The sequence below is a fragment of the Osmerus mordax genome, chromosome 14, assembly GCF_038355195.1.
Source record: "Osmerus mordax isolate fOsmMor3 chromosome 14, fOsmMor3.pri, whole genome shotgun sequence".
NCBI lineage: Eukaryota > Metazoa > Chordata > Actinopteri > Osmeriformes > Osmeridae > Osmerus > Osmerus mordax.
In genome coordinates, this window is record NC_090063.1 from 14,212,972 (window position 1) to 14,230,200 (window position 17,229).

Sequence of the window (17,229 nt, forward strand, 5' to 3'; positions counted from 1 at the left end):
TCCTAGACTAAACACATGTATGCGCGCACGCACATACGCACCCACAGTCAAACTCTGTTCCTGATTGCTTGAATATATAACTGTGCCCATCCCTCTTTCTCTCTCTCTCCCTCCCTCTCTTCCTCTCTCCTAAACTCTCTCTCTCTCTTTTTCTCCCTCTGTTCGTGAGGAGACTGACTAATAAAGTCAGTTTTTTCTTTTTTTTTTACAAATATGTATTACCCTGGGACTACAATAATACAAGTCCGAGCTCTGTGTGTGAGCGTGTGTGTGTGAGAGCGTGTGTGTGTGAGTGTATGTGTGTGAGCGTGTGTGTGTGAGCGTGTGTGTGTGAGCGAGTGTGTGTGAGCGAGTGTGTGTGTGCCTGCTCTGCAGAGTAGTAAGCTACAAACTCAGCCAGTCTGAATACAAATAGCATCATTAGCATCCGACTACATAGAGGTTACTTACATAGAGGTCCGTGTGTACATTTGCGTTTGTAATGTGTGTGTGTGTGTGTAGTTTTTGTGTTTGGGTTTTCAGTTGTGGTTCAGCATGCAGTGTGCTGTCTTGAAGGTAAAAGTCTGCTTTGCATAAAACACCTCTCCTCTACTGGCTGAGAAGCATCTGTACCACCGACATGTGTTCTCATTGGCTGAGCTACATCTATACTATGAAAGTGTGTTCTCATTGGCTGAGCTACATCTATACCATGAAAGTGTGTTCTCATTGGCTGAGCTACATCTATACCATGAAAGTGTGTTCTCATTGGCTGAGCTACATCTATACCATGAAAGTGTGTTCTCGTTGGCTGAGCTACATCTATACTACACACATTAGTTCTCATTGGCTGAGTTGCATCTATACCACTGAAGAGTGTTCTTATTTTCCGAGCCGCATAAATGCTAATTGGCAACGTGGCTTGTCTCCAGGTGGCATGTTGACAATGTGAGTTCATCATTCTATAGAGAGGGATAATGCGAGTGGAGAGGTATGGAGAATAGTGATAATATTCAGGAGAGAGAGAGAGAGACAGAAAGTGAGAGAGAGAGAAGGGAGGGGTGGAGGGATGCAGGTGTTTGAGTGTTGATATGGTGCTGAGAGAGGGATGAGAGGACTGAAAGAGGGATGAGTGTGTCTGTGTCAGATGAAGAGGAGGGTGAGATGAAGGACGCAGCAGATGATGTTGGAGCGATAGACGTGAAAGGAGAGAGAGAAAGGGGGAACTAGGAGAGGTAGAAAGAGAAGGATGGAGAATGAAGACAGTTCGTAGAGGAGTCAGTGGGTTAAAGGGAGGGAAGAAGGGTGGGGAAAAAAGGGAGGGAAAGTGAGAGGGGAGGAGATGTCCTTGTGGCCTGCTCAATGAAGCCGAGATGAGAGGAGTGTGGCTTCTCTGGGGGTTAGACTGATACAGGGGGAAGATTGAAGGAGGGTGTGAATCCTCTCATGTGGAGTTGACGATCCATACGTCCATCCTTCTCTCCCCCACTCATTATAAATCCCACCTGTTGTGTCAGAGGATACCTCCCACGCCCCCCCTGTACTCATAGGGCAGGTGCTGCCGTCACTCACACACACACACACACACACACACACACACACTCACACACACACACGCACACACGGTGTTGCTTCCCTTACATCACACCCCTCCAACTTATCGTTCCCCCTCTGCGTGTGTGTGTCTTTGTGTCCTTTAGAATCAGCATTTGGTTTATTCGCCATGTATGAATGAAAAAAATGAAAACCTTTATTGCCTCGAGGGGAATGTGTTCTGCACCAAGAGCTTAAAAACAGATACATTCAACACTGCAGACAGGACAGTACAGTGGACATAACATCATTATTAAAAAGCACAGCGAGACAATAAATGCAAGAATAAAATGATACAAAATACAACTGAAGGCATCACAGAAATGACTTAAGAAATAACTTAAGAAGTATGTAGATGTAAGTTTACACAAACACGGAATTTACTGTGGCAGGAAGGTGCATACAATATATATATTATATATACAATCCGTATATATAAACATAAACTGATCTTAAATGAAAAAAGTTGAAAAGTACAATAGTTGAACTAATTCTAAGAACTAAACAATGTAAAATATAATATATATAAGCCACACCATCTGACCTCACTTCACTTCTTCCTGTTCCCCAACATCTCTAGAACTTCTTGACTTGTTTGACCTCCTCCTTTAATCTCAGCTAGCATTTCACAGGGTGCAAGTCTGTGAGATCTCAGAATAACTCCCACGATCTGCTAACTCTGAGGAGAGACAGAATCGTTCGGTTCACATAGGTAACTGACTGTGGATATATTCGTCCCGTCCAAAATGCTACACCAAGATTAGTGTAGCATTACATCGGCATTTCCTTAGCCTCTATAAGCTATTTGTCCAGCCCTAGTTTATAGGAATTTCAACACATACACCCCATTGGTAGCTTGAATATAAAAGTAACCGTGTAAATGCACTTGTGTAGTTGTCAACAGGCTAAGCCTTTTTATTATGCAAAAACAATTCCCTGCAAACTGATTCACTTGTCACCTCCAGAAATGTGTGAAGCTATTCTAACCATCCCATATTGAACCAGTCAGTTAACAGTATTGTCTCCCTATGTGTGTGTGTCTCTCCTCAGTTCACGCTAACATTTACAACCAGCGTCTCTCTGTCACTGGCCATTGTTTAGGGAGTCAGGTGGCTGAGCGGTTAGGGAATCAGGCTGGTAATCTGAAGGTTGCCAGTTCGATTCCCGGCCATGTCCACACCTTTCTCACAGAAGTATTTTTTTTTACTTTTGTAATTTTCTTTTTTTACAAAACTGTAAAATAATTTTTTCAGCCTTTCAAAACCTTTTGGTTAGAAACTTTTTTTGGAACCTTTCATGTCACCAAATACAGATTAAATCTAAAGTAACGAGCCTGGCTTGAACATTTAATAAATAGAAAGTACAGATATTTGTGTAAAAAGGTGGAAGTGAAAGTAAAAAGTTGTCATAAAAATAAATAGTGAAGTAAAGTACTGATACTAGAAAAATCTGTTTCAGTACAGTAACACAGTATATGTACTTTGTTACTTTCCATCTCGGCACACAGGCCTACAAACGGGTCACACATTGGCCTTAGTGGGGTCTTAATTACTGTCTTCCTATACTGGATGTTTTTGAAGTTGATAGGAAGTATTGAACTCCTGGGTGAGTTCATATTCTATAATTATAATCATCACCTTCATCATCATCATCCTCACCACCATTGTTTCACAATCACTGTATTTTTAATTAGAGCTTTAATAAAGTTGATTTAAATTTGAATCCTTCTATTTCCGCTTGTCTCCGTTCTGCGTCAGATGATGAGAGATGATAGGGTTCTGTTCCGGAACCTTCTGAACCAAAGTACGCAGAACCAATTAAAACTACCGCCAAACCCTCCCTCTCAGCAGGGGGGATAAGATTTCTGTGGAATTAATTGTCTTTTTAATTAGCGGATTGATAAGCTGGTTGTATTGTTTCTGTATATCCAAAAGCTCAGGTTAGAGGTTTTTTGATATTTTCCTTTGATACAAACACCTCTTTTCGTCTCTCTCGCTCTTTTCATTTTTCACCCTGCTCTCCCTCAATTTCTACCTCGCAACTTTATCTCCTTTTCTGTTCTCCCCCTGGGTTCTCTCTGTCACTCTTAAACTTCTCAAATTAGAATAAACTGACATGTAACACCTACACCCTCTTTCACACACACTGTGAAATGCACACAAACACTGTCTGAAACACATTCTCTCACACAAACAGTGTCTGAAGCACATTCTCTCACACAAACACATGTGGAGTTCAGGCATTCGGCATTACATTAATGAACAAGACAAAAATCTCATTACAAGTGGGCTAGTTACAGTGACTGTCGCATGTGTGTGTCCGTCTCTCTTTAACTGTGTGTTTGTGAATGTGTCTGTGGTTGTGTGTGTGCGTGTGTGCGTTTGGTGTAGAGGGTCAGCCGGGCAGTCTGTACTTGAGAACGGCCATGACAACCTTATAGAGATGGACGTGTTCCCACCTGACTGTCACCAGGGGCTGTATGGGGACGGGTATGTGACCGCTCTGCCTGCCCACACACACACATACACACATACATACACACAGATTCAGACACACTACAGTCAAACAAAAATGTCAAGAGTAAGATATATTCATCCACAGTAACTAGATCACGCTTTTGCAAAGAGAGAGAGATATTGTATGTGCCATTGTGTGTGTGTGTGTGTGTGTGTGTGTGTGTGTTTGTGTGTATACAGTATGTGACTGACCCTTCTTCAAAAGCTATTGAAAAGACAAGAAGATGTCCGTCAGTTTTTATCTGAAGTCTTTACAAGTGTATCCCTCGTGATTGGTAGTAGCTTTGTCTCCAGTGACCATGGTTTTGAGAAGTCATCTCTTTGACTATTCTTTTCAAATCCAATTCATCTAAATGTATATCTCTGCCATCTGTTGATCTCCCTTTTATTGGTTATATGACTTAACTCTCTCTCATGTCTCTCTTCCTCCACCCCTCCCTCCCTCTCTCTATCCATATCCCTCTCCACCCCTCCCTCTCTCTCTCTCGATCCATATCCCTGTCCACCCCTCCCTCTCTCTATCCATATCCCTCTCCACCCACCCATCCCTCTCTCTCTATCCATATCCCTCTCCACCCCTCCCTCTCTCTCTCTATCCATATCCCTCTTGCTCTTCCCCTCCACCCCACCCTTCCCCTATTCATCCCTTTCTCCTCCTCCTCTATTCCCTCTATCCATCCCTTCCTCATTCATCCCCTCACTCTCTCTCTCCATTTCCAGGCACTTCCTCTTCAAGACAGGCACCGGCACGACTCCCCTCTTCAGCACGGCCACGCCCGGTTACACCATGGCTACCGGCTCCGTGTACTCGCCCCCCACCCGGCCCCTCCCCAGGAACACCCTCTCCAGAAGCGCCTTCAAGTTCAAGAAGTCCTCCAAGTACTGCAGCTGGAGATGCACAGCCCTAAGCGCTGTGGGCCTGTCTGTCCTACTGTCCGTCCTGCTCTGCTACTGCATAGGTAGGACACACACACACTCGCACACACACATACTTGCACACGCACACACCCATACACACTGGTGGCTCAGTTTCCTGTCCCTCCATCCTGACTGCCAATCAGATAGTGAGGAATAATTATGTATGTCCCATTGGCTGTGCTGGTCTTCAACAAGCATGGCGACTGGTGAAACACGAATATCGGAGAACGTTTTCTCGCTGATGGCAATGAGAAGGTTGTTGACACAGAGCCATCATGCCGCTCTTACCTCTCTAGTGACTACAGAGTCTTTGTGTAAGATAGAGAGAAAGAGAGAGAGAGAGAGATAGAGAGTGAGAATATGGGTAGGTGGAGGTTGTAGTGTTAGTATTCATCATGCATTACTTTCAGCTACTGAAAGAGAACTGTTTCCTCTCATTCTTTCAGTTCTATGTGAGAGAGAACAAAAAAAAAGAGAAGAGAGATGGAAAGCATGAGTGATATAGAGATAAATCATTCTCTCCATTGAATCTATCATACTCTCTCACATACACACACACACACAGTCTCAGACTAGCACACAAGCAGACACCCAAACACACACTCTCACACGCACACGAAAAGCTTTTTGAGCATGACTTGAATGAAAGTCATGTTTGTGAGAGGGGAATCGTAATCGAACCCCTGTAAAGGCAAACACACACACACACACACACACACATAGACTCTAATGGCCTTCTAAAATATTTACATAACATGTAACCTTCTAAAGTTAACCCGTACAAAGCTAATTGCTGCTGTCATCAATTCATATTGTAAATATCCATGGTGATGGTGATCTTAATTATAACATGCTAACACTAATTATCAGCATAGCCATTAAGTCTCAGAATAGATTATGACATGAAATTAGCCCCATGGAGTAGTTGTGGATAAAAATGCAGAAGCTTATTAGCGACATCCCCATTAAGTCTTTGCATATAAGCTAACACAAAATCAGCCCCATATAATAGTGGATGCTAATGCTAAAGCTGTTTAGTTGTGTGTTAGTCTGTGTTTGCTAAAGCTAATGCTAATGGTATATGCTAATACAGGCTGCCTCTCAGCAGGTGCACAGACAGGCCTCAGTAACTCTGATTCAACATTAATGTGTAAAACCCACAATACAGTGGGACACACATACACACACACACACACACACAGCTGGACACACACACTCGAAGCTAAGTTATGTAGATATATGGAGAGCAGATCCCAAACAGAACCGTGCACAGATGTCACTTCCTCTTCTTTCATCTTAAGCTTTGTCTCTGTACGATTGTTGGTATTTCAACCTCCACATTCCTTTTAGTAACACACACACACACCTGTACAGAAGTACACCTGTGTGATAGGGTAAAGATCTTTCCTACAGGAAGGTGGAGGACATCAGATAAGCAGGCTCCCGCTGCTCTGAATGGTGCAGTGATGTTAGCGTGTTAGCTGCATAGCATCACCATAACCTGAAGAGGCTGTCTGTGGCTTGTCCTCCTCCATCAGTTCGATGTTGGGTCTCTCAAGACCCTCCAGCCCGTCTCAACATTGGCTCAACGTTGAATCCCAGTCATCTCAATGATGTCTGAAGGTTGTCTGGTGGTCATGTTCAGGTCTCTGACCCCACCCCCCTATGCCCGCCACACACACACACCCTACAGCCTGTTTCTGCTTCCTGTCGATCCTCCAGATCTCTCCCATGACCCTCTGCTCCTGCCTCTCAGAGGGGGTTCTGGGTAACGGGCTGGCCCAGCACGACTCTAATTTAATGAGAGTGAAGGAGTGAGTGTGTGTGTGAGGGTATGTGGAGAGGGTGGTGGGGGGGGGATTAACCCAGCTGTGGGGGGGTTCTCCTTGTAAACGCTCCCAAGTCGAACCTCTAATTGGACTCTGTGTGTCTTTCTCTCTCTCTCCTCTCTCTCTCTCTCTCTCTCTCTCTCTCTCTCTCTCTCTCTCTCCCTCTCCCTCTCCATCTCTTTGTCCTCTCTTTGTCTCTCTCTTTCTCTGTCTGGCTCTCCCTCCGTCTCTTTTTCTCCTCTCCTGCTCTCCCCCTCTCACTCCCTCTCTCCCTGCCTTCTATTCACTTCATTACCATCCCAGGGCAGCAGAACATTTCTCAGATAAAGTCTGAGGGTTATACAGCTTTTTGCTCTGTCACACACTCACACACTCTCACACGCACACAGACACACACACTCACACACAAAATAACTCAAAAAAAGTATGAGACTGGCTCCTTTGCACTTGTTATTGTGTGTGTGTGTACTACATAGTGGGGCAGGCCTTAAGTCCTCTCATTAGACCCAGCATGTGCATCTTAGCAATATTCTCACAAACACATAGACACACACACCCATACGATACAACACAGATATATAGACATCTGTAATATCAGCAAAAATATTTGAGCTATGCTAATTGGGCCGCAAAGTGGAAAGGTTTGGGAATGGCTGCTCTATATAACCAAAAGTATGTGGACCCGTGGTCGGTATATAGACACATCCTTGCCACACTAATATCGTTGGTACGTTTATGGTAATTTTGCAGGCTAGTCAAGTTTAAGTACTGAAAGTCAAGTACAGAAAAGGGCTGTCCCAAAGCTGTTGTCAGGGATGTGACAGAAAGGAGATGTAGAAATTGTTTGACAAGCAGGTGTCCAAATACTTTTGGTGACAGTGTACAATCCAGCTGTCTCAGAAAAGAGAATTGAGAGGAAAAAGAAGAGTCTGGAGGGATGGATGGATAGAAGAGAGAAAAAAAGAACCGAGGTCCATCTCTTCAGACTTTAGTAAACGTATCAGGAATGAGCCAGTAGTTCCCAGGACGGCCATCTTGGCTCCATCTGGGCTCCAGCCTGCAGTGTTAACAGTGTTAAAGTCAGCAACTGTGTCCCGTGTGTGTCTGCTGGCTGCCAGTCTGCTGCATTAGCCTGTCAGATGTGCTGCCGGAGGGGCGAGCCAGCTTGATGATAATATGTTCTGCTGCCCCACTCTCCTCTCTGGGCGCAGGTTAAAATATTGCCTTGCACACAAACAACCTCCTTTTTAGTTGAGCAGATTCTCACACACACACACACATACTTACACACACAAACACACACACATACTTACACAAACACAGCCTAAGGTTCTGCCCAGAGCAGGTTGGAGGAGATGCACGGTTGTTCTTTTCCTTTCCCACATCCTCACTGCTGTAGTATGCATCACTGCTCTGTCTCTCACTGGCACAAAACTAGATAGAAACACTGTGTGTGTGTGTCTGTGATTTATTCAGGTCCTCACGCCTGCAGAGAGTAATAACTTATGTTGTATTTTCTTTCTCCCTTTCTCCCCTCTCTCTATTTCTCCCCTCTCCGCCCCATCTCTGTCACACCTCTCTCCCTCTCTCTCTCTCTCTCTCTCTCTCTCTTTCTCTCTCTCTCTCTCTCTCTCTCTCTCTCTCTCTCTCTCTCTCTCGCTCTCTCTCTGTCTCGCTCTCTCTCCCCTATCCCTTCAGCCATGCACCTGCTAGGTCTGAACTGGCATCTTCAGGAGACAGGAGACTACGCCTTTGAGAACGGACAAACCAAGTCAGACACCACGCCCAACACCATAACCGCACTGGCCTCAGACAATGGTGAGCTCTTTCTCACACATGCACACACGCACACACACGCACACATACGCTCACATACGCTCACATACGCTCACACACTCACAGTTCTAATACCATGGACAATGTCATCAATACGGCTCTTTGAAGTCCACCTCCACCTAAAATAGATCTATGATGGATTGAGCTTGTGTGTGTGTGTTTGTGACCTTGAAACCGTTTACATCCTTGTATGTTCACATGTCTGTGTGTGTGTGTGTGTGTGTGTGTGTGTGTGTGTGTGTGTGTGTGTGTGTGTGTACGAGGGAGCAGCATTTGGTTTTGATGTGTTTAGAGTCTGGAGACTGGTCAGTCTAAAGATAGAACAGACAGTGTGAGAACCTTCTAGAGGCCCAGATAGGAGGGGAACTGGATTTACCTCTCATTTTGACCCTCACACAAACACACACACACACATATATACTTGACCCACACACCAAACACACTCGCTGTTCTGATGCATTGAGGCATCTGGCCACTTTGGAGCCATGAATCATCTGGTCCAATTATCCCTGGCCCCTATCAGGACAGGCCCTATAGTGTGTGCACGTGCGTGTGTGTGTGTGTGTGTGTGTGCGCACTGCACAGGCCACACTACTACCATCTAACACTTTCTGCGACTCACACATAGACACCGTCTCATATTCACACAACACCACTACTTCATTGACCCAGTCAGTCTTCTATCTCAGTCCTTTCACACGGTTCCTATCATATAAAGAGCTTTAGAACCTTCCCATCAAGGCTGCCCAAGTGTCTTTCCTTGCTCATTTTGTCCTCAGAACCAATATCTCTGGACTCCTGGCCGCTCCAGTGTCCCATCCTCCCATCCTCTTCTCACAAAATAGCTCTAAAGCTGTTTCTTATGGAGATTCCAGCTTGCTGCCCGTATAGAGGATGGTAGAGATGCTAACATATTCATGCCGTCTCTTGGAGGGTAGGTTGGGAGCTACAAAATGATCAGTGCTAACAGTGGTGTCCCTCCCTCCCTCTCGTCTCTAACAAGATCTCCAGCCCTTGTAGCAGTCTGTTAATTAACTCATTAGGCATCCAAACACACACACACACCGTCATCAACAAAAAAACACAGAGCAGACAAACACACGCATACACACATACAGTGTACACAGACACACACACACACACACTCTTCTAATCAATACAGCCAGCCAGTCCTTTTCTTTTCCTTCTCTCCTCCTTCGGCTAACCTTGGCCTCTCTCTCTCTCTCTCACACTTTTGTCTGCAGTGACTCTGTCAACTGGCATGGATTAATGGGTTTTTGCAAATAAACAGGCACGCACACACACACAAACACACACACACCACTCACACATAGACAGACAATAGCGATGGTTCTATCCAATTAAGCATATGATTGTTCCTGCAGGCTAAACAGATGGACCTTCATCAGGTGAGAACAGAAATACAGAGTGAAAGAGAGAAATCAGCAGGCTAATATAATGATATTGTGATTCTATAAAATAAAATGAATCTGTTCGGCAGACAGGTTGTGTTGTCTTCGGGCACTGTGTATCCACTCAGGGTGTGTGGATGGTGTGGACAGTGATGGAGAGAGGAGGGTGGGGCAGGAGAGAGAAAGACAGAAGAGAGAGGTGGAGAGCAAGAGAGAGAGATGGAGAGAGTGTGTTTGTCCTCAGGCTAAGCTCACCACAGCCCTAACAAGCAGCATTTGTGTCTAATTGCATCCTCGCAAACGGGAATTGAGCTCTTTGTACACTCGCTTTACTGCCTCAAACACACACAAACTCAAACACACACGGGTGAAAACACACACTCAAACACACAGAGAAAATACACGTAACAGAAAAACCCATACACACACAGGCAGACAAAGACAGACTATACATATTTAAAACAGACACACAACCAAGCACACACTGTGACCCCTTGAAACACTTCTAGTCTAATTAATGAGATATTAATGGCAGCTGCTGCCTATTAGTGAGAACCACAGAGCCATGTAGATCTCCCTGGTGGCCCGCTTTCTTTCTCTGACGCATTCTATGCATGTGTGTGTGTGTGTGTGTGTGAATGCACGTGTGAGTCGCTGTACGTAATGTCTAGCTGTTGCCATGAACCATATGGTGTTTGCCATTAAGGTAATGTTCTGGCATGTATGCATAGTGTGTGTGGTATAGTTATTGTCTAGGTATTAGGGGGTGTGTGTGTTGCAGTAGGTGTATGTACGTAATGTCTAGACTTCTTTGATCCCGAGGTCTCAAGTCCAGATGGAAAGTTGTGGTGTTTGCCAGGTTATGCTATCCTGACCTTTTACACTTCTACATTTCATGTATATGTGTTTTAGTATTGCAGGATTCTGGTTTGGATCCAGTTCACTGCTACCAGCTGTTGCTCAAAGTAAAATAAAACTCTCCTCCTCCCATCTCCTCTTCCCATCTCCTCCTCCTCCGTCCACCGTTTCCTCCCCCCTGCTGCATCCTCCCTCCCTCCTCTCCTCCCCCCTTCCTCATCCTGTTCCCCTCCTCCCCTCTCTCTCCTCCCTCCCTCCTCTCCTCCCCCCTTCCTCATCCTGTTCCCCTCCTCCTCCCCTCTCTCTCCTCCCTCCCTCCTCTCCTCCCCCCTTCCTAATCCTCTTTCCCTCCTCCTCCCCTCTCTCTCCTCCCTCCCTCCCTCCTCTCCTCCCCCCTTCCTCATCCTGTTCCCCTCCTCCTCCCCTCTCTCTCCTCCCTCCCTCCTCTCCTCCCCCCTTCCTCATCCTGTTTCCCTCTCCTCTTTCTCCTCCCTCCCTCCTCTCCTCCCCCCTTCCTCATCCTCTTCCCCTCCTCCACCCTCTCTCTCCTCCCTCGCTCCTCCAGGTAAGCTGGGTGTGTTCCAGCAGGAGAACAACACGGTGGACACGGGGGAGGTGGACGTGGGCAGGAGGGCCGTGCAGGACGTTCCTCCTGGGATCTTCTGGCGCTCCCAGCTCTACATCGACCAGCCCCAGTTCCTCCGCTTTAACATCTCCGTCCAGAGAGACGCACTGGTCGGAGTGTACGGACGCAAGGGCCTGCCTCCCTCACACACACAGGTACACACACACACAGGTGCACATTTGGTCATAGACAGGTACACACACACAGGTGCATACACACACACACACACACACAAGTGCACATTTGGTCACACACATGTACACATACACACACACACAGGTACAGACACACAGGTACACACACACAGGTGCACATTCGGTCACACACAGGTACACATACACACACACACACACACGCAGGTACACACACACAGGTGCACATTTGGTCACACACATGTACACATACACACACACACAGGTACAGACACACAGGTACACACACACAGGTGCACATTCGGTCACACACAGGTACACATACACACACACACACACACGCAGGTACACACACACACAGGTGCACATTCGGTCACACACAGGTACACATACACACACACACACACACACAGGTACACACACACACAGGTACACACACACACAGGTGCACACTCGGTCACACGCAGGTACATACGCACGTCAGCATGTCATCTGTTTCTGTGCAATAGAGTCTGTCACAATCATCCTCTGTCAAGGACGCTCCAGACACATGCACGCTGCTGTGGAAGGGATGTCTGCGCCCCAGTAATGGAGGTTTAATTGGTGACAAAGGCCTGTGTGATGTCTGTGAGACTAACACAGCCTACAGTGTTAATAGCCTAGCCTTAATCAATACGGTTCTCCAAGGTAATAAACACATACACACACACTCACACACAGCGCACATTGAAGAGGTATTGACATGGCAGTCATGTTGGACTGGAGATAAATTAACTGATGTTTTTCACTTTCAAGGTAAAATGATGTGTTCATGTGTTTGTGTGTGTCTGTGTGTTTGTACATGTGTGTGTGTGTGTCAGAGATAATATTGGCTTTCTTTTCCTGTTCACACGTTCATGATTAATTGCAAAAAACAAGAAGTGTGAGAAATGAAAACATGAATAACAGGGTCCCTAGAGAGATGGAGGGAATCAGAGAGGGGGATGGAAGGAAGACAAGGGGATAGAGGGAATGAGAGAGAGAGAGAGAGCTAGAGAGAGAGAGGGGGGGGGGAAGAGAGGTAGAGATCAAGAGAGAGTGATGGCAAGGAATAGAGAGATAGCTAGAGAAAAAATTTAGAACTTTGTGGAGAGTTGTTTTCATCCATCCTCTTAAAAAATCTGTATTCAAACTGTGTGTGTGTCTCCAGTATGATTTTGTGGAGCTTCTGGATGGCAGTCGTCTGGTCTCCAAGGAGAAACGAGGCCTGGAGTCTGAGGGCGGGGGCAGGCGCGCCCGCTCAGTCAGCCTGCAAGAAGCTGGCTTCAATCCACTTCTTGGATACTGGTACCTGGCACCTGGCCTTCTACAACGACGGGCGCAACACGGAGCAGGTGGTCCTACAACACCATTGTCATAGGTACAACGCTAACTTTCCTTTCTCTCTCTCTCTCTCTCTCTCTCTCTCTCTCTCTCTCTCTCTTTTCTCCATCCCTGCCTTTTACTCTATTTCCTGTTCTGCATTCCTGTCTCCCTACATGTCTCCATCTCCCTGTTCACCCCCTCCAGTGAGTCCTTCCACCCATGAACCCAGTGAAATGTGAGGAGACACACAATATTTGCTGATTAGCATGTGGGCAGTAGCTAGTGCTGTGTCTCATCAGGAGAAGGACTAGATTACAGGTTAGCGAGCTAACTGCCAACCACTTGGAACTTAGAATGGATTATTTGTCTGTCAACGAAGCGGGCCCTCCCAGCAGCCAGTCGGCCGGTTGGAGAAGCGTGTGTGTGTGCGCGTGTGTGTGTATGTGTATGTGTGTGTGTGTGTGTGATTGGAAGGCTCTGTCAGACTGTCGTGTAAAGCTGGGGAGATCAGGACGCTGGTCAGCTAATGAAATTATTGACAGCAGCAGTGTAATAGCACTGATGTTAGGACTCTGCTGAGACATGGTAATAAAGAACTGCCCTCGCTTTCTCTCTCTCACACACACACAGACTCAACCGTGTATAGAGGCAGTGTAGGTACTGTATGATTGATCCAGCTGAGGTCAACAGGTATAGAAACTCTGCTCAGCCCAACTGTTTACCCTGTCTACTCTACATCTGGTTTCTGGTCTCTCTCTACCTGGGAGGGAGGGAGGGAGGGAGGGGAGGGAGGGGGGAGGGAGGGAGGGGAGGGAGGGAGGGAGGGAGGGAGGGAGGGGAGGGAGGGAGGGAGGGAGGGAGGGAGGGAGGGAGGGAGGGAGGGGTAATCTGGAAGGGGAGAGAGACGGAGAAAAACTAGTCTGTGAGCTGGATAATACTTGGTAATAAGGTGTTGATTGGTTGACTATGGCAAGCAGAGAGACCAAGTTTTTCCTAATCATACATCTGGAGAAGCTGCTGATTGCTGTGTGTGTGTGTCTGGATGGGAGTGTGTGTTTGCATGTGTGTCTGGATGTGTGTCTGCATGTGTGTGTGTGTGTGTCTGGATGTGTGTGTATGCGTACTCTGTCAGCCAACCCAATTAACACACTCTCTCTTCTGCTCCCCTCTTCCATCTCACCAATCAGAGTCCGACACGGATTGTCCACACAATTGCCATGGCAAACGGTGACTGTGTGTCTGGAAAGTGTCGCTGTCTAGCTGGGTTCCTCGGTCCTGACTGTTCAAGAGGTAAGACCCCACACACACTCGCACACACACACACACACCCAGAGAGACACATCTGTGATAATTGGGTTCAGATTGCTATCCCAGACAGCATGGTAGAGTTTGGAGGCACTGGTTCAATAAATCCTCCATTAGTTATCACTACAGACACTCCTCTTTCTCTAACCCTCTCCTCTCTCCATCCATCCATCCATCCATCCCCTTTTCTCTCTCTCTCTCTCTCTCTCTCTCTCTCTCTCTCTCTCTCTCTCTCTCTCTCTCTCTCTCTCTCCTCTCTCTCTCTCTCTCTCCTTTCTCTCTAACCCTCTCCTCTCTCCATCCATCCATCCCCTTCTCTCTCTCTCTCTCTCTCTCTCTCTCTTCTCTCTCTCTCACTCTCTCTCTCTCTCTCTCTCTCTCTCTCTCTCTCCCTCCCCCTCCCCAGTGGCGTGCCCGGTCCTGTGCAGTGGTAACGGCCAGTACTCCCGCGGGGCGCTGCCAGTGCTTCAGTGGGTGGAAGGGGACAGAGTGTGACGTCCCCAGTAACCAGTGTGTGGACATCCACTGTGGAGGCCATGGCATCTGCATCATGGGTAGCTGTGCCTGCAACACGGGGTACAAGGGAGACAACTGTGAGGAGGGTACGTTCCTGCTGCTGCTGGCTGGCTGGCTGGCTGGCTGGCTGGGGGGGGGGGGGCTGGGAATTAATGTGTGTGTGTGTGTGTGTGTGAGAGGTGTTTTGCATATGTATGGAGGGTGTGCTGTGAGGTTTGTGTGTCCCCTCCCTCCCCCTAGCCATCCGGATTTGGTCTCCATCCCATAATAAGCATGACCGGCCACTTAACAGTTCAATATTCCAGAAGCAATTGTTGTGTTCTCCACCTGACAGAGCATCTAATCACTATGCTGAGAGAGAGAAAGAGAGAGAGGGAGAGAGAGAGAGAGAGAGAGAGAGAGAGAGAGAGAGAGAGAGGGAGAGAGAGAGAGAGAGAGAGAGGAGAGAGAGAGAGAGAGAGAGAGAGAGGGAGAGGGGAGAGAGAGAGAGAGTATGTATGCCTGTGATACTCTTGTCCATAGAAATAGAAAGGATCAATCTTATTGATTTCCTCTCCTGAGTTGATAAATCAAATAGTCAAAATAGCTTGGTGATAAACATGCCAATGACCACACAAGGTACAGTAACACAGACACGCATGCACACACACTTGCACAAAGACACACACAGCCTCCCTCATCTCCTTCATGTTTGACCCAGAGAAAACCGTAACCAGATTACGTAGGTTGAAGTACGGGTCAGACATTTATAATCCTATTTGGATTACATAGGGTCAGATAGAAGAGAGAGAGCTGTGTGTGGGTGGGTGGTGATGGTAAGAAGTTTGGACAGTAACACTATGTTGTCATAACAGAGGGTAATAAGCCGAGGAATGTTCTAGTGATTATCCCTGTCTAACTTTGTTCTCGTCTCTCTCCCCCCCCACCCCCTCCACACACACACACACCAGTGGACTGCCTGGACCCTAGCTGTAGCTCCCATGGTGTGTGTATCCATGGGGAGTGCCACTGCAGTCCTGGCTGGGGGGGAACCAGCTGTGACATCCTGAAGACCATGTGTCCAGACCAGTGCTCTGGTCATGGGTCCTACCAGGCGGACAGTGGAACCTGCACCTGTGATGCCAACTGGACCGGACCAGACTGCTCTGTCGGTACGGAGGGATGGAGGGGTGGGGTGGGAGAGATGGGAACATTGGGCATAGAGAGAGAGAGAGAGAATGGAGAGTGAGAGAGAGAGAGAGAGGGAGGGGGAAAGGGAGGGGGAGAGGGAGGGGGATAGACAGGGAGAGAGAGAGAGAGAGAGAGAGAGAGAGAGGAGAGAGAGAGAGAGAGAGAGAGAGAGAGAGAGAGAGAGAGAGAGAGAGAGAGAGAGATAGAGAGAGAGAGAGAGAGAGAGGGGGGGGGGGGTGGATGGAGGGGATGAAAGAAAAGAAAAGCAAAGGAAACAGTGGAACGACCACAGATGGACAAAATGAAAGGGGGGAGAGGAGAAGAGGAGAACGTGTACTAACCCAAACAAACAGGAAAAGGAGGGAGTGAGGGAGAGGAGAGGAGAGATGGGGGAACTATGTTTATCAGGGTGGCTGTCTGTTTGTTTTGGTGTTTGGTCTGACTCTGTTCTGGTGTCTTCTGAACCACCACCAAACCCTCACACACACACACACAAAAAAGAATCCACAAACATAATCACTCTTCAATGCCTGCAAATACGCACATCACACACACATAAAGCATATTTATCACCAACACTTTAACTCCCTCTTTTGACCAAGATATAACCCCCCCCCCACACATACACACACACACACAGATTTCTCAAGTTACACCAGCCCATCTGACAGCGGTGTGGTGTGTGTGGATGTGGTAAGGCGCCTGTTTTGTCAGTGCTACAAGGTGATATCTGAAATCTACCAGACAGGGTCACGACCTCCCCACCGTTATTCTTAAGACACACACACACACACACACACAGGAGCTGGTTGTAAAAGGACTATACGACGGGTGGCTTACAGTGTTTCATTAACTGTGTACTTGTGTCTCTTTCTGTGTGTGTGTGTGTGTGTGTGTGTGTGTGTGTGTGTGTGTGTGTGTGTGTGTGTGTGTGTTGGCAGAGGTGGTGTGCGGTGGACTGCGGGAGCCGAGGGTGTGTGTTTTGGGGGGGGGTGTCGCTGCGAGGAGGGCTGGACTGGGACGGTGTGTGACCAGAAGGCATGCCACCCTCTACTGTACCAAGAACGGAGCGTGTTAGGAGGGCAAGTGTGAGTGTAACCAGGGCTGGACCGGGGAACACTGTAACATAGGTGAGGAAACACCACAGTTGGCAAACGTACACGCATCCTTCACTCA

The 17,229-nt window shown here is 47.3% G+C and overlaps 1 protein-coding gene and 1 long non-coding RNA gene across 2 annotated transcripts in view; both read left to right on the top strand.

Moving 5' to 3' along the window:
- LOC136956435 (teneurin-3) overlaps positions 1 to 6,824 on the top strand; it is a 70,180-nt gene extending 63,356 nt beyond the window's left edge. The window contains exons 5-6 of the mRNA XM_067250329.1: positions 4,809 to 5,047; positions 6,763 to 6,824. Coding sequence (XP_067106430.1) covers positions 4,809 to 5,047; positions 6,763 to 6,824 — 301 coding nt within the window. The remainder of the gene's footprint in view (positions 1 to 4,808; positions 5,048 to 6,762) is intronic.
- A 4,692-nt stretch (positions 6,825 to 11,516) lies between these two features.
- LOC136955917 (uncharacterized) lies at positions 11,517 to 14,818 on the top strand. Its single transcript, XR_010878199.1, has 4 exons — positions 11,517 to 11,721; positions 12,908 to 13,117; positions 14,250 to 14,352; positions 14,774 to 14,818. It is a non-coding gene; the product is annotated as an uncharacterized lncRNA (long non-coding RNA).
- The last annotated feature ends 2,411 nt before the right edge of the window (positions 14,819 to 17,229 follow it).